This window comes from Chinchilla lanigera, unplaced genomic scaffold (assembly GCF_000276665.1).
Source record: "Chinchilla lanigera isolate Chin_1 unplaced genomic scaffold, ChiLan1.0 scaffold00074, whole genome shotgun sequence".
Lineage (NCBI taxonomy): Eukaryota > Metazoa > Chordata > Mammalia > Rodentia > Chinchillidae > Chinchilla > Chinchilla lanigera.
The window spans coordinates 1,822,751-1,838,599 of record NW_004955475.1 but is presented as its reverse complement, the minus strand read 5'-3'; the positions used below and the strand labels follow the sequence as shown (position 1 = coordinate 1,838,599).

The 15,849-nt window shown below is 42.0% G+C and overlaps 1 protein-coding gene across 2 annotated transcripts in view; it reads right to left on the bottom strand.

Annotated features, from left to right (window-relative positions):
- The window catches only part of Gnl3l (guanine nucleotide binding protein-like 3 (nucleolar)-like), a 57,334-nt gene that overhangs the window by 11,002 nt on the left and 30,483 nt on the right, over positions 1-15,849 (bottom strand). For both annotated transcript variants that reach the window (XM_013502824.1, XM_005401525.2), the window contains exons 3-9: positions 9,814-9,854; positions 6,573-6,680; positions 5,432-5,548; positions 4,586-4,669; positions 3,973-4,108; positions 2,886-2,989; positions 807-951 (exon numbers count right to left, since the gene is read on the bottom strand). In XM_013502824.1, coding sequence (XP_013358278.1) covers positions 807-951; positions 2,886-2,989; positions 3,973-4,108; positions 4,586-4,669; positions 5,432-5,548; positions 6,573-6,680; positions 9,814-9,854 — 735 coding nt within the window. The remainder of the gene's footprint in view (positions 1-806; positions 952-2,885; positions 2,990-3,972; positions 4,109-4,585; positions 4,670-5,431; positions 5,549-6,572; positions 6,681-9,813; positions 9,855-15,849) is intronic.

The following is a 15,849-nucleotide window of genomic DNA, read 5'->3' as shown; positions in this document are numbered from 1 at the left end:
CCTTACCTTTGTCATGTAAATTTTCTTGTCTTTTCATTCTCCACCAATTCTGCCATCTGGCTTCCCTATTCTTTTTCTACGTCTTCCTCTATGTCTATTCAGGTATGTGAGTTTACATGTTTTCAATATCCTGCTCCCTCTTCAATGTGTCTATCTCAGCTTCACTTTCTCTCCATGATATCTGTCTCTACCTCTCGATTTCTCTGTTCTCCTCTTATGATCCCTCCCCGAGTACCCTTGATTCCAGAAAGGCCCAGGTTTGAGCCTCAACTCTGCCCTATTTCACACAGTACTGAGCTCCACAAGTTGCTTTTCCCTTCTCTGGGCCTCAGTACTGTCATCTGTAAAGAGGGGTGGTCACATTTCCTTCCCTCAGCTCTGACAGGATGAGATGATAACAATTCCAGACTGGCACCATGCATTTGGTTCATGGCTCTAACACTCACCACACAGTGGTTGAGCTGGGCATGATAGTGCATGCCTGTAATCCCAGCACTTGGGAGGCTGAGGCAGGAGGACTGCCACAAGTTCAAGGCCAGCCTGGTCTACATAGGTCCATAGTGAGCTCAAGGCCAACATCTACTATGTAGTGAGACCCAGTCTTAAAAACAATAATAAAAACTCAATGGTGAGTCCAAGTATGCCTTCTTAATGCCCTCCTAGTTAAAGTACAAGTCACAAAATGCTTCCTGAACCACTCCCCTCTTCCCCAAAAAGGCAACTCAGTTTTCCCAGGATCCTTTGCCTCAGTTCAGTCCCTGCCTGAGGAAGGAGCCTGGGCTTCATGACCTTTCACCAGACCTTACCCACAACACCCACACGGATGTGAGTGCGCACTTCACCCAAGCGGCAATAGTTCCCCAGAACCCTCATGAGGTTTTCAGCTCCAAAGCAGGATTTGCTTTTCAGCAGTGACTCAGGGGCTTGCTCCACTGGCACACTGCACCGATTCTGGAAAATGAGAATGATATTAGAGAAGAGGCATCAGGTGCGAGATGTGTTCTGAACCTAGATTTCCAACTTGCAGCAAAACATTCAGGACCTCACTGCGATCATTGAGCTCCTCAGCCTGAAATGGAGAGCTTCTCTTCACAGGCTCTGAATACCTGCTACTTCCCTACTCTCTTCCACTATCTTTATGTCTCCAGTCTCCTCTGCCCCTGCCTCTGCTGTCACACATGGCCTCTTGCCTCCCATGAAGGGACAAGATGGCATCTTGGCTCTATACAGGCCAGGTTTGAATTCTAACTGTACCTCTCACACGCCTATGGTCGGAAAAGTGTGCCTTCCTTCCCCAGGCCTCAGTGCCTTCATGTACAAACAGGGATACCTGCCCTCCCTGCCTACTTTCCCCTGGCTCCTCACACAGAACAAGGCCATCCTGGCCTCCATCTCTTTATTCCTGAAACCATCTCCTCTTCCCAGAATACCCTTCCTCTTCCCTCACTCACATCGTTTTTAATGCCACAAAGTTGGAATTAATATCAATCAATAAGAAACAGGTTCAAAAGGTATATCAAGATGAAATACAAATGGAATACAACTGTTCAGAAAGAATGTTTATGACATCTTTGCCACCAAAATGGCAAAATTTAAAAAAAATTAGCTGGGATGTATGCTTGTGTAACATGCATGAGGCCCTGGGTTTGATCTCCAGCACAGTGCAGCAGAGCACCACACAGCACAAGGAAAAAAAAGCCGGAATAGTAAATGAGACAGCATGTTTCTGAAAGACTTGAAAGTTCAATACTATGTGAATAAATTCAATACAGATTAACCTTGTTTACATGGAGACTTGTTTAGAAAATGTTGATTTGTGAGAGAATCAATCACATGCCACTGGGAATAAAAATAGACGTTTTTACAAAAGGCGCACAGTTTAATGTTATCCAGTGTTGGTAAGGATGCAAAGAGGCCCTCTCATATACCTCACTAATGAGAGGATATGCAGAAGGGCAATTTGTGAGTATCTAGGAAAATGTACAATGAATAAAGCTTATGTCTGAGCCAGTCACTCTACCTTTCAGTACCTAACCCATACCAACACTTGCTCACCTGCCGCACAGACACATGCAAGCATGCTTTGCAGAAGCAGTGATTATAAAAAAGAAAAACTGGGAACAAGAGGCTGGAGACACAGCTCAAGACAAAGAGCTTGCCTAGCATGCACAAACCCCTGGGGTCCATCCTCAAAAGTGTGAAAAATATGAGTGTGGTAGCACATGCCTGTAATACCAGCACTCAGGAGGCTGAGGCAGGAGGATTGCCACAAGTTCAAGGTTAGCCTACAATACATAGTGAGTTCAAAGCTAGCATGAACTACAGTGAGACCCGTCTCAACCAAAAAAAATGTGAAAAGCAATAACTTTCAACAAATGGTACAAAATAAAAAAAACTGTTCCCAGTACCCAATTTCTCTCCCTAGAAGTAGCAAATGTTTCTGTAACTTTTAACATTTTATAATGAAAATGTATCACTATATTAATGATACCCTTAAGTGGTATGGCTTGTTTGTTTTGTTTTTTGGGTTTTTTTGAGACAAGGTCTTGCTTTGTAGTTCAGCCTGGCCTTCAGTTTACTATGGAGCACAGGCTGGCCTGGAACTCGTAGTGACTCTGCCTCAGCCTCCCAAGTGCTGGTAGGCGTGTGCCACTATGCCCAGCTAGTATGGCTTGTTTTAAAGAGAAAAATGAAGATCTATATAATTTTTGAAATTTGAAGTCACACTAAAATTACAAAGTCACCCAGAAAGTAAAAAGCTCAAAGTTAAAGACCAACTTCAACTAAAGGGCTGGAAAGGTCTGGTCCAAGTTATAATTCCACCACCACCACCATGGCTTCTAGCTATCCTCAAAGAGGGTAGAGGCCTCTTATCTTACTCTTACCAAGTTCTTGACCTGATGCTGGGTGCTAGCCTTGAAAGCCACGGCTGGCAGCTCATTGCGAAGGTAATCTAGCCATTTCTCCACAACCTCCTTGGGAACCAGGTCTGGGAAGAATAGGAACAAATAGGTCTGGTAAAGAGAACCTCACCTCCACGTCTCTCTCCAAAGATTTCTCTGGCCACACTCAAGGCTAGGCCCATATGCTGCCAACAAGTCTCTCCACTGGCCCTAGCAGTCTCTGTTCAGTCCCTAGGTTGGGGTCACAAGGACAGTCTGGTCTACAGGGCCAGTTGGCCCCCCCAAGGGGGCCTATTCCCTCAGAGAAAATGTACAAACTACCTGTTTGGTCCCAAACATCATCCTGCCAAGTCAGGAGCCAGACGTCTCCCCAAGATTATATTTTCCATTCCTTCTCTAGATCATTCTATGCTGAGCCAAATGTCAAAAATAACTGTCACAAGAATGGCTATCATTTCTGAAATACTGACCACATACCAAGTACTTTACCATTAATTCTCACAAACCTTTGAGGTTGGGACATCTATGGCCCATTTTACAGTTAAGAGAAAAACAAGAGCTCTCAGAAGTGACATGACTTGTCCAGTATCTCAGAGAGAATAGCTCACGTGGGCTCAGAGTCAGACCTGAGTGACCCCTGAGTCCACATGCTCCTCTGCCCCATACCCTGAGTTCCGGCCTGGGGGGTAGAGGAACTCTCCACGGCTATCTAGTTACAGAAACTGATCAAAATGGCAAGAACAGGGGATTGAAAGGTAGACAGCTTGGACTCCACTCCCACGTCAGGCTACACTCTGAGTATGTCCTCAGATAATATTCCTGGCTTTGAGAACTGGAACAAGAATTACTACCTTGCACGCCTGTTATGAGTACCACTGAGTTGCTGGGTCTCAGAATCAGGTACAAACTAGTCTTTCAAGAAGGCCCACCAGACATGGTGGTGCATGCCTATAATCCTAGCACTCAGGAGGCTGAGGCAGGAAAACTGCTTCAGGTTCAAGGCCAGCCTGGGCTACATAGTTCAAGGTGGCCCATTCCCCTGCCTTACTCAATTCTGTGCAACACCTACCAATTTTGTTCAAAACCAGGACCAGCTTCTTGTTGCCTTCTGCTTGCAGAACAGCTTCTTCCATTTGGAAACAGCGGCAGCCCAATGGGTCTCTCGCATCCAGGACTTCCAGAATCACATCAGAGTACTCCACCACCTGCAGGGTGGAGGACAAGGGAATGAGAACAAGGAACAGACCAGGTAACAGTTAAGCAGATTAGTAAAGAAAAAAGTCTACAGCTCAGGGAAAAAAAGAAATAGAGCAAAACAAAATAAAACAAAACAAAACAAGGCTGGGCATGATGGGGTGCACCTCTGCAATCCCAGCTGTAATGCCAGCACTTGAGGCTGAGGCAGGAGGACTGCTGCAAGTTCAAGACTAGCCTAAACTACATAGTGAGTCCCTGGCTCAAAAAACCAAAACAAGAAATAGGAAATAAAAATGGACTAGGGCCCTACTCAAAGGGCCTTAAGAAATGAATGAACCCATGCCTGGCATAGTGGCACACACCTGTACTCCCAGCACTTAGGAGGCTGAGGCAGGAGGATTGCCCCAGGCTCAAGGCCAACCTGAACTACACAGCAAGACCCTGTGTAAAAAACAAAACAAAACAAAACAAATGAATCCCTGTACCTTGCGAAACTCTCTGTAATAAGCCTTCCTTGTGGCCTCGTCATCCAACTGAGGAAACATATTTAATTCCTGCAAAACTTCCTCCTAAAAGAAAAAAAAAAGAACAATCCAGAGGGAAAAGGGAGGTGAGAAAGCGTGCCAGGGCTTTGGAAAGCACATAAAACTGGGGAAGCCACATGAGTCTCAGCCCACCTAAAATTAACTTTGCCCAATCAACAGAGCTGGGCACTGGAATGAAGGGGATAAACCCACACGGTACGTATGTATGCCTATGTGGGTGTGTGCTGACACTCCAGCCAGAGCCCTGAGTGTGCACAGGGCTGTGTAAAGAAGGGATGGGAGAGGGTTGGGACATCTATGGGGGACATGGAATGGGGGGAGGCGAATCTGTAACCGTATGTCAAAGAAGAAAATATGAGTTCACAAGTGTATATACTGTGTGTGAGACAAGCAAAGCCATAAAGGCAGCAACAAGGCCCAGAAGGAAGATGAAATACCCCACATATGCTCCCCTGTCTCACTCCTCCCTTCATACCCTCGTTCTCCCTCCCCTACTCACACCTCTCCCCACCAGACACCTACCCTCACCACTCCCAGTCTTTAAGTTCAAACGTGGGAGAGAAGCCCCCTCCAGAGATGTCCAGCCACAGTAATGCTGAAAAATACCCTTATTCCCTCTCAGCCTCCCCGTTCTGTTGCCACTATTTTCTTTCTTTCTTTCTTCTTTCTTTCTTTCTATACTCATTCCTTTCTTCCCTCCAACAATTTCACATCTCTCCTTACCTCTTCTCAGAGCATTGGCAAACCCACACCAATCCTGCTGAGGAGCAAGGGTTACCCTTTTACCTTGCGTTCAAACTCCTCCTGACGTCTCAGGACATCCTGACAGTAGTTCTCAATGGTCCTGTGTTTGTATTTCTCTTGCTCCCGGGCAGCTTGCTGCTTCTCCCTCATCTCCTCAACCTAACAAGTAAACAGAGACTGAGAATGTAGCTGACTGGGTCTACAGCCCAAGAGACCAACAGGTGACAGACAGAAGAAATGGTGTGACATGGGAGAGTTGGGAGGAACAGGAGTACAAGGAGAGGATAAAGAGGACAGTATAGAGTGAGAGGAAGAAAAAGAGAGATGAAGGGACAGCAGGGTAGCGGAGAAAAATAAGCAGGGAGAATGCATTCTAGGGGGAAGGAACCTCTTAAGACCACAGGGAAACAGAACAAGATCCTAGGATATGTCATCATTTAAAAAGCAAAAAAAAAAAAAAAAAAAAAAAAAAAAAAAATGAAAATCAAGAACAAGCGAAGTGTGGTGGTATGCACCTATAATACCGGCACTTGGGAGGTTGAGGCAAAAGAATTACTTGACCCCAGGACTTCAAAACCAGCCTGGTAGTCGGGCATGGTGGCACATGCCTATAATCCCAGCACTTGGGAGGCTGAGGCAGGAAGACAGACACAAGTTCAAGGCTAGTCTAGGCTCCATATCCAGTGCAAAGCCAGCCTGAACTACATAGCAAGACCCCATATTAAAAAAAAAAAAAGCGGAGGCCGGAGTAGAAATGGGAAAAAGTTGTTCATAAAGGAAGGGGATACTAGGAAAACGAGATGACAAAGTCAAAATCAGAGTGCTTCAAGGAAAGCATGGCCTGAAATGCTGAAAATCCTGCTAAGATGAAGGAAGAAACTATCCACAGATTCCATTCAGATAAGGGAAGAAAACTATCCACGCAAGGGCCGGCACTGGTGAGAGCAGCGGGGGCGGTTTCCGTGGAGCAGTGGGAACATCAGCCAGGTGGCAGTGCACTGGGAGGGGAGCGGGAGGTCAGCAGACAGACACACTAAATTCAGCATCAAGGTAACCTCCCTCACTTCCCTCACCCAGAGTTTCAAGAATCCTCACAACTCTGGTCTCTGCCCTTCCATCCAACAGTTCTACAGACTGGGCATTTAAGGCAGGGCCTTTCTCTCAGTCAATGTAAAGAACTCACCCTCTTCTTCTTTAATGCCACCTCGCGGCTGGCATGATCATTGCAGTGAACAGAACGGGAAGTGGAGGACACTCTGGAGGTTGCTTTCTTCCCATTTTGCTTTGCAGGCTGTTCACCGACAAGAAAAATAAATAAATAAAGCTAATGAACCCATGGAAACCATCCAATCCCTGGACAGGTAGGACCTCAAGGTGTTCAGAGGAGGGTAATTGTGAGGGGAAAAGAATAGGCAAGAAAAGGCTCTGTCCTCTATAGAGATCTCCCCTAACCAGAGAGGGGCTGACTGAAGAACTCCAGGGAAGTGGTAGGGGCAGGGATTCCCAGGAAGGTTTGGCAAGGCCAAAGGAAAAGCCTTCTAGACAAGTAATTCCCAAAACGTGGTCCTTAGACCAGCAGCAGCACCACCTAGGAACCTGTGAGAAATATAAACTATCTATGGTTTCTCTTATGTGATAAACCCAATATATAAATAAAGTACAAAATAAAATAGGAAAAAAAGAGAAAAAAAGTTAACATAATCCAGCATGGACAATGCATCTAAAAGTGTACCTTGGTTTAGTATAATTGTCTTATGTGTTTTATGTTTTGTTGACCTGTTAGTCTGGCTGTTAATCTGTAGGTGTAATTAACTTTATAAGGACTTTTAAAATAAACAAATAAAATCATGCTGGCAAAAAACACGTTTTTTTAAAAAACAGGGGTGCTCTATCAACTTATGAAAAAGGCCCAAAAGACAGATACCCGTATTTTAACCTGGGAACCTGATTCCCAAACGGCATTCCAGAAGCTTAAACAAGCTCTCCTAAATGCCCCAGCCCTAAGCCTCCCCACAGGACACCATTTCAATTTATATGTCAGTGAGAGGTAAGGTATGGCTTTAGGAGTACTTACACAGGATCAGGGACCCACTCAACAGCCTGTAGGGTATCTGAGTCATGAACTAGACATTGTAGTAAGGGGATGGCCTTCTTGCCTTAGAGCTATGGCAACTGTAGCTCTCTTAGTGCCAGAGGCATCCAAGCTAACTTTAGGTAAAGATCTCACTGTATATACTCCTCACAATGTGGCAGGCCTTCTTTCGTCCAAAGTGAGCCTCTGGCTATCAGACAGCCGACTTCTTAAATACCAGGCTCTACTTCTACAAGGACCAGCCATTCAAATAAAGACATGCTCCTCCTTAAACCCTACTACTTTTGCCAGAAAAGGAGGAAATTGAGGTTGACAGAGATGATTGTGAACAGGTAATTTTCCAAACATATGCAGCTAGAGAAGACATATTAGACACACCCCTTACTAACCCTGATTTGACCTTTTCTGTGATGGCAGCTCCTTCATGGAAAATGGGACAAGGAAGGGAGGGTATACAGTGGTAACTTTACATCAGACTCTTTAAAAGTCCCTCAATTACACCTGGGACTAGTGCTCAGCTAGTGGACCTTATAGGTTGGAGTTTATCCTCTCTATGTGAGGCCACTACTGGCTCCTCTTGGTGGAAATCTTTGTTGACTATATTCATAATAATCCTGTTGATCTTATTATTTGGCCCATGCACACTTAACTGTTTCTTTGGCTTTGTCTCCTCCAGATTTAAAGCTATACACTACCCAAGATAAAAATGCCTGGTGTCTATCGAGGGCCATTAGACAGACCCTCTGGAGAGTATCTCTGACTGCCAATCAACAACTACAACCCCTTTTAGCCTGAAGAAGCCAGAGCAGTCATCACCCATTACCCCCTCACGGCAGTTTGGGTTACTTCTTCAGAGCGGGGAATGTTATAGGCAGCTGAGTTAAATAGAAATATTATAGGCAGTCAGACAGGGCCAGGCCTTCCAGGGAGCCAATATGAAAGACAGGGTAAGATACCTTGTGTGGGCCAGACCTCAAGACAAAAGGACTAAACAAATGCACCCACATACTTCCCTAGGTGTGAACATTAGGGATTGATGTTCTAAATAAGTAGCAACCACCTTCAAAAAGCCAGAAGGAGTCACTAGCCCAACCCCCTACAGGAAAAGCCCCTGTCCTGTATTCATGCCCCCTTGCTAAGTGACTCGCTTCCCCATTTGATCCCAGTTTACTCAATGTTACCTGAACAATTATACTTGTAATCTTACTGGCTGACCATAGTTTTGTCCCACCTCATGCCCACTTTGCAATTTCCCATGTTCCCCCTATTTTGGACCCGCCTCATATGCAGCTAGAGAAGACATATTAGACACACCCCTAATATTGATGTTCATACCCCAGGGTTTTGCGCTATAAAGTCCCTGGGAAGGGCAAGGTTCTTGGCAACCCACTCGGGCCCCCTTCTGTCCCTCTCTTGAACAGAAGCTTTCTTTCCCTTATTAAATATATTCTGCTCTTTAAAAATATATAAATAAAAATAATAAAAAAATTAAAAAGAGGGGTGGAGGGGAAGGAGAAAAAAGAATTGAGATGTGCTATGCACATGTACCAATTCCCACAATGAATGTCATCATTATGTACTACAAAAATGTATACTAGTAAAAAAAAAGCTTTGAGAAAGAAATATGAATTATCTAGCCAGGCATGATATACATGGTGTATGTCTGTAGTCCCAGCACTTGGGAGGCTGAGGCAGAAGGATGGCAGTGAGTTCAAAGCCAGCCTGGGCTACACAGTAGTGAGTTCAAGGCCAGCCTGAACTACGAAGAAACCAGCAGGCAATTCTGGAGTGTTTGTGAACTCTACCCACACTAACATTTCTGAACCCAAGGCATTTCCAGGTCATACCTTTCCCAAGAGATCTAGGAGCTTGGATCCAAGATGATATTTAAGCTTCCCTCATCTCCTTGAGAAACAGGGACTTGGAAATCAAAATGGTTTAAATCCTAGCTGTTACCTTGAACCCAGAAATTTTCTCACTGAGACTGTTTCTTCCTTTAAAACATGAAGATGGATGGGCTAGGGGTATAGTTCAGTGGTAGAGCACTTGCCTAGCATGCACCAAGGCCCTAAGTTCCACCTTCAGCACCACCAAAAGGAGGGGGTGTGATGATAATTCCTTTCAAAGTAAATGAAGCACAAAGCAATGTATGGCTTAGGGTGGGAACTTAATACACACTGCTGCCAATTCTCTCCCATAGCTACCCAGAAAGAGCAAAAAGGTCAGATATACTAATTCTGTGGTACTCAAGTCCACTCACCCATTATCTACTGACCTGATCCCCAATTCGCCAATAATGGGCATATCTCACCTGAAGGGAGGGCCAACTTACCTTCTTGCAGCCTTTGGAACCTTTACCTGACTTTTTAGTTTCTACAAAAAAAAATAAAAATAAAAGAGAAAGAAGCCATTAATCATCTGCCCAACATTTATTGATACCTTAATCAAAGTCGGGCTACACTAGGAAACTAAGAAGCCTCAGACATCATGACTGTCTAGATTCAGCACAACACAGAGATACAGAGAGCAACAAAAGTCGGACAAAGTAATGCATGTATTTTTATAGAACTATTTCAATGCAAAATCAAATAATTCTTGAGCATAGTGGCACATGCCTATAAGCCTAGCACTCTGGAGGTTAAGGCAGGAGGATTGCCACGAGTTCAAGGCCACCCAAGGCTACATCGTGAGTTCAAGGCCAGACTGAACTACATAGCAAGACCTTGTCCCAAAAAAAGAAAAAAAATCGAATAATTCGTAAGAGTATTCTGCAGAATAACCTGAATATGTGCTTGTAACCTCCCCCTAGCCCTGCCCCTACCTTCCTACCTGGGACCTCTCAACAATTTCAGTGTCAGGATGAGGTGTGGGAGCTAGCAGCGTGGGGAGGTGCCATGAGGAGTCCCAGCAGCCAAAGCCTAGATAGATCCCCTCAGCATCTACAGAAAGAACTACACCTTGTTGCCACTGCCTCCAAGAGGACTTAACCTACTTGGTTAAACTGCTGCCTCCTTTGGAGCCTAGGTGGGAAGAACAAACAGTTTTCCAATCAGGCCTTAACAAAGCCCAGAAACTTAAGAGGTCTCTCCCCATGTCCAAGAGAAGTCCCATCTGTCAGCCCCTTCATAGCTGGTCTCCTGAGGAAAAACTGGTTTCACTGAATCCTCAACACATTCAAGACTACAGAATAAATTCCCACAGAGGAATGAGATTCTGAAAGGACAAATACATTAACAGCTCAAGAATGCTACACAAAGAACCCTGACATATTGTGGGTATCACTGAAACAGGACTCTCAGTTCCTCATACGTCCATACCATACTTTTCTAATGAAAATAAGTACTTTAGCTATCAGTAGCTGGCTGTGCATCTCAGTACTTGTGCTGGAGGAATACCGGAAGCAATCTTTGTGTTTATCTACTTCACAGGACTATCGTAAAGTATATACATATGTCAAAGTGTAAACAGGTGAGTATAACCCACATTATGCACCATGTTACATTTCTCTGTATGTTTTTTATTAAATGTTCTTTTGATTTTTCTTGTAGAATTAGTCCAATTTAGTACAGTGTTGCATGAAAATCTGCTTTTACAACTTTAGGAAGAGGTCGAAAGTGAGTCATCAGGTGGCTCGGCTACCAATAATGACTTGGATCATGTAAACCAAAGAAGTTAGCAATATGTGACAGAGAAGTACAGAGTGCAGACTTTGATTCAGATGAGGAAGAAAACAGTAAATAAATATTTGACTAGTCAAAATGTTACAAAATGGTTGTGTATCTCAGAACCATGCAATGTTAGAACTAAGTCAAAAGATATTATTTGGTCCTTACCAGGGGTCAAACCTATTGAGAAGAAAGCAAACACTGCAATTCAATGTTGGAAATTGTTTATAAAGGACGATATGCCATAAGATATTTTGAAATACACTAACAATGAAATATAAGAAAACATTCTATATACACCAATGTGATACTCAAAAATATATCATGATACCTCATTATCTGAACTAAAAGCCTTCATAGCAGGGCTACATCATTCCAATCACTGGAATCTAAAGGATTTATAGAGAAGTGACAGATGTGGCTTTGAGATTTTTAGAACAAAAATAGTAACACTCAAAAGAGACTTGGTTTCCTTCAAAATTGTTTACATTTCGAAAACAAAAAGACTCACCTAGAATGAAAAAAAATCTGACAATTTGGTTGCTATTTACTCATTTGTTGAAGATTTGTTTCAAACTGTCAAACAATTTATACACCATCCAGACACATAACAATTGACAAACAATTTGCATCATTTTGTGGTTGTTGAAGCTTTCAGCAATATATGTCAAGTAAACCTTCCAAGTATGGAATAAAAATATATGCCCTGGTAAATATGAAGACTTTCCAACCTTGAATTTAGGAATTTATCCTGGAACTCAGCCACCAGGTCATTCTTCCTGCCGTAATAAACCATATGACTTTGTGAACACACTTGTTGCACCTATTTCAAAAAGTAAACCAAATGTCCTACTCAAGAGCTGATTCACTAGTTAACCATTGATGTTACATTTGCTAAAAAAACACGAGTTAAATAGCACAAGCACTATTCACACAAAGCTGAGATTCCTGAAAATGTTGCAAGTTCACAATAGAGAAATGTACAGTACAATCTTTGGATTTCAGGCTGGTCTTGAACTCACTAACCTAGGCTGGCCTCAAACTTGCAGCAATCCTCCTTCCTCTGCCTCCCAAGTGCTGGGATTGCAGGAATGTGCCACCACACTGGGCCTAGCTTATTAACTATATTGAAAAACCTTATCATGTTTTAAAGTAGACTTAATTGGACTTCCAGGAAGATGGAGAAGTAAACGGCAAAGAAATAGCCCCACTGAGATGTGGTGTTCATATGCTGGAATATAAGCAATGTAAGGAAGAGAAGGAGGGAAATGGGCTCCCAGGACCCCAGAAGGATCTGAAGTGCGAACTGAAGTCCATGAAGGAGCAAAGAGGGAGGCTTTAATGCAGAAAACAGAAGCGGCAAGCGGTGCTTTCTCCCTGACTTCTGACTCACTGCGTGGGAAGGGTGGCTTGACCCTGCAGATACACAGTGACTACTGGCGACCCCAGAGGCCTCCATGGAGAAACGCACCAGTGGAATGTAGCAGTGGATGAAGCAGACTGCAGTAGCTGGTAAGTTATTCGGGTTCAAATGCCCGCCAAGGCAGGGTGATTGGCTGGTAGCCATCTTGGAGAGAGGTCAACTGAACTTGTTGGGACTCAGAGCAGCTGTGGGCTGGCTCCATCTACAGGTTCACAGTGTCACAGTGCAGCAGGAAGTCAAAGAGCTGAGGTCAAGCCGGCAGGAGGTACAGTGTTGTAGGCTGAAAAAATCAGGTCTCAGTATCACAACCAGAAACCAGTGAGAACTTCATCAGAAATAAAGGTACAGGATTGTTGGGATTAATCAATATGGATCTGGGCTCTGAATGCCCACTCACCTGTCTACCAGTGATAGCAGACATGCCCTCAAGGGGACATTTTAAATTTTTTCCTCCTTTTTTTTCCTTTTTTTTGTTTTCATTTTCTTTTTTCTTGATTGTTCTTTTTTTTCTGTGAACACTGTCTCTAGGTTTTTGTGGATGTTCTGTACTGTTCTCCAGTTTATTTCTTCCTTCTCTCTTTCCTTCCTGTTTTCTCCATTTTCCCAAAGTTCACGTAAACTTCGTCTTCCACCTTTGCTTCTAGTCTCTACATCTTTTATTTCTCTACTTTTTTCCCCAACCCCTTTTAAATATTCTCCCGTGAGGATAAAATCACCACATTGAGGGCATACTTACGGTATACAATTTTATGGTTCATTTTCTTTTATTTTTTTAAAGAGAAAAAAATAAAATAACAACAATGAAAACAAAAACAAAACAATACAAAAACAATAAAAATGATACAGGACTTTAAAGTAAGATGATAGGAATTAACAATGGTTGTTACATTACATACTGTTATTTTCAATGAAGTTGCTCATATTAACAGATGTAACAATGCAAGATTGTTATACAAAAAAAAAGATTGATCATACAGTTAAAGTCAACGCAAATAAAAAAATTAGAAATGAAACAGAATGTCATTAAACAAGATGGTAGGAATTCAACAATGCTTGTTATATTGCACACTGTTGTCTTCAAATTAGTTGTTCTGATTACCAGATATAAGGATGCAAGACTGGTCAAGAAAAAAAATTTAAGCATTAATTGTTGCTTTCTATAAACCAATAGACACCAGCAATTCACTCATCCTAGCTATCTTGTGTATACATATATATATCATCTTGTTTTGAAATCCTGTATCATTTTTATTGTTTTTGCATTGTACTGTTCTTGTCTTGTTATATTTTATTTTCTCCTTTTTAAAAAAATAAAATGAACATATATATATATACACATATATTCTTTTTTTAGTTTAAAAGAGAAAATAAACACAAAATAAAAAGGCATAAACAGAACAACATAAAAACAATAAAAATGACACAGAATCTCCAAAAAAGTAATAGGCAATCAACAATGGTTGTTATATTACATACTGTCATCTCAAAGTGGATACTCAGATAACCAGATATAGGCATGTAACATTGATCAAACAATTACAGATTAACAGTGCCTTTCATTAAACCAATAAAAATTAGTAGTACAATTCTCTTACCTATTGTGCATATATGTATTTTTTTGCTTCCCTCTTTTTCTATTTTCTCTCACCCCAGTAGTTCTTTCCTATTTCAGCAGTTTCTTTCCCCTTCACAGTATCTGTTGTACTTTTCAGATTTTATTTATTCATTCAAGTTCTTATACAAGGGAGGCAATATGACGTTTAAAATTGTGAGTCTGGCCAGCTACGGTGGCATAGCCCTGTAATCCCAGCACTCAGGAGGCTGAGGCAGGAGGATCATTCCAAGTTTGAGACCAGCCTGGGCTACAAAGTGAGCTCAAGGCCAGCTTGAACTGCATAGCGAGACCCTGTCTCAAAAAGACAAATAAATAAATAAATAAAATAAAATTATGAGTCTGATATAGTTCACTTACAAATATGGTCTCTAAGGTCCTGAGTTCGATTCCCAGTACCAAAAAAAAAAACCACGAATATGGTCTCTAGTTGCACCTGTTTACTTATAAGCCTCTATTTTATCTTTCTTTATAGCTGAGTAATACTCCATAGTATAAAAATACATCTTTCTTATCCATTCCTTAGTTCATGGGCTGTTCCCAAGATTCAGCTATTACAAATTGTATTGCTATAAACATGAGTGCACATATATTGCTATGGTATGATGTTTTCAGTTCTTTAGGAAAAAAGCCCAGGAGAGAACAGCTGGGTTGAATGGGACCTCTACTCCTAGTTTACTATCCCAATCCCCAGGCTGATTTCCACAGTAGCTCTACCGCTATACACTCCCACCAACAGTGGAGAACAATTCCAGTTTCCGAACAGCCCCTCCAGAATTTACTATTGGCTGACTTGATGACAGCCGTTCTTTCTGGAGTGAGATGGAATCTCAGTGTTGTTTTAATGTTCATTTCTCAAATGACTAATGATGTTGAACATTTTCTCACGTATTTATTTGCCATTTCTATTTCTTCATCTGAGAAGTGTATATTCATTTCAGATGCCCATTTTTGGATTGGGTCTTTGAATTGGGGGGGCCTGATTTTTCAAATTTCTTTGTATGCTCTAGAGAGGAGTCCTTTGTCTGAGGGAGTTGGCTAAAATTTTTCCCAGTTCATGGATTTTCTGATCACCCTGCTGGTGATTTCTTTTGCTCTGTAAAAACTTTTCAATAAGATGAGATCCCAGTTGTTGAATCTTTGAAGTGTTTTCCATGCAGTTTGGTTTCTGTTCATGAAGGCTCTGTCAACCCGTGTCTTCAAGATTTCTATCTACTTTCTCTTCCAGTAGGTTTAGTATATCTGTTTTTTTATTTTAAATAATAAAAAAATAGCAAAATACAAACAAAACAAAGCAAGGACATTAAAAATGATATGTCATTTCAAACCAAATGATAAGGATTGACAGTGGTTGTTATATTACATATTGGTATCTTTAACAATGTTGCTCAGATTACCAGATGCAAGACTGGATGACTGATCAAACCATTAAAGAGAATAAGAAAGTAATAATTTAAAAAAAACACTAGAGACAATAGAGCGTTTCACTAGACAAGACGGTAGAACTCACCAACGGTTGTCAAATTGCACAGTGTTGTCTTCACATCAGTTGCTCAGATTACCAGATACAAGCATGTAAAACTGGCCAAAATATTAAAAAAAAATTCAAGCAGTTTCCTTCAACATACCACCAGACATCACTACTTATCCCAGCTTTTATTTATATAT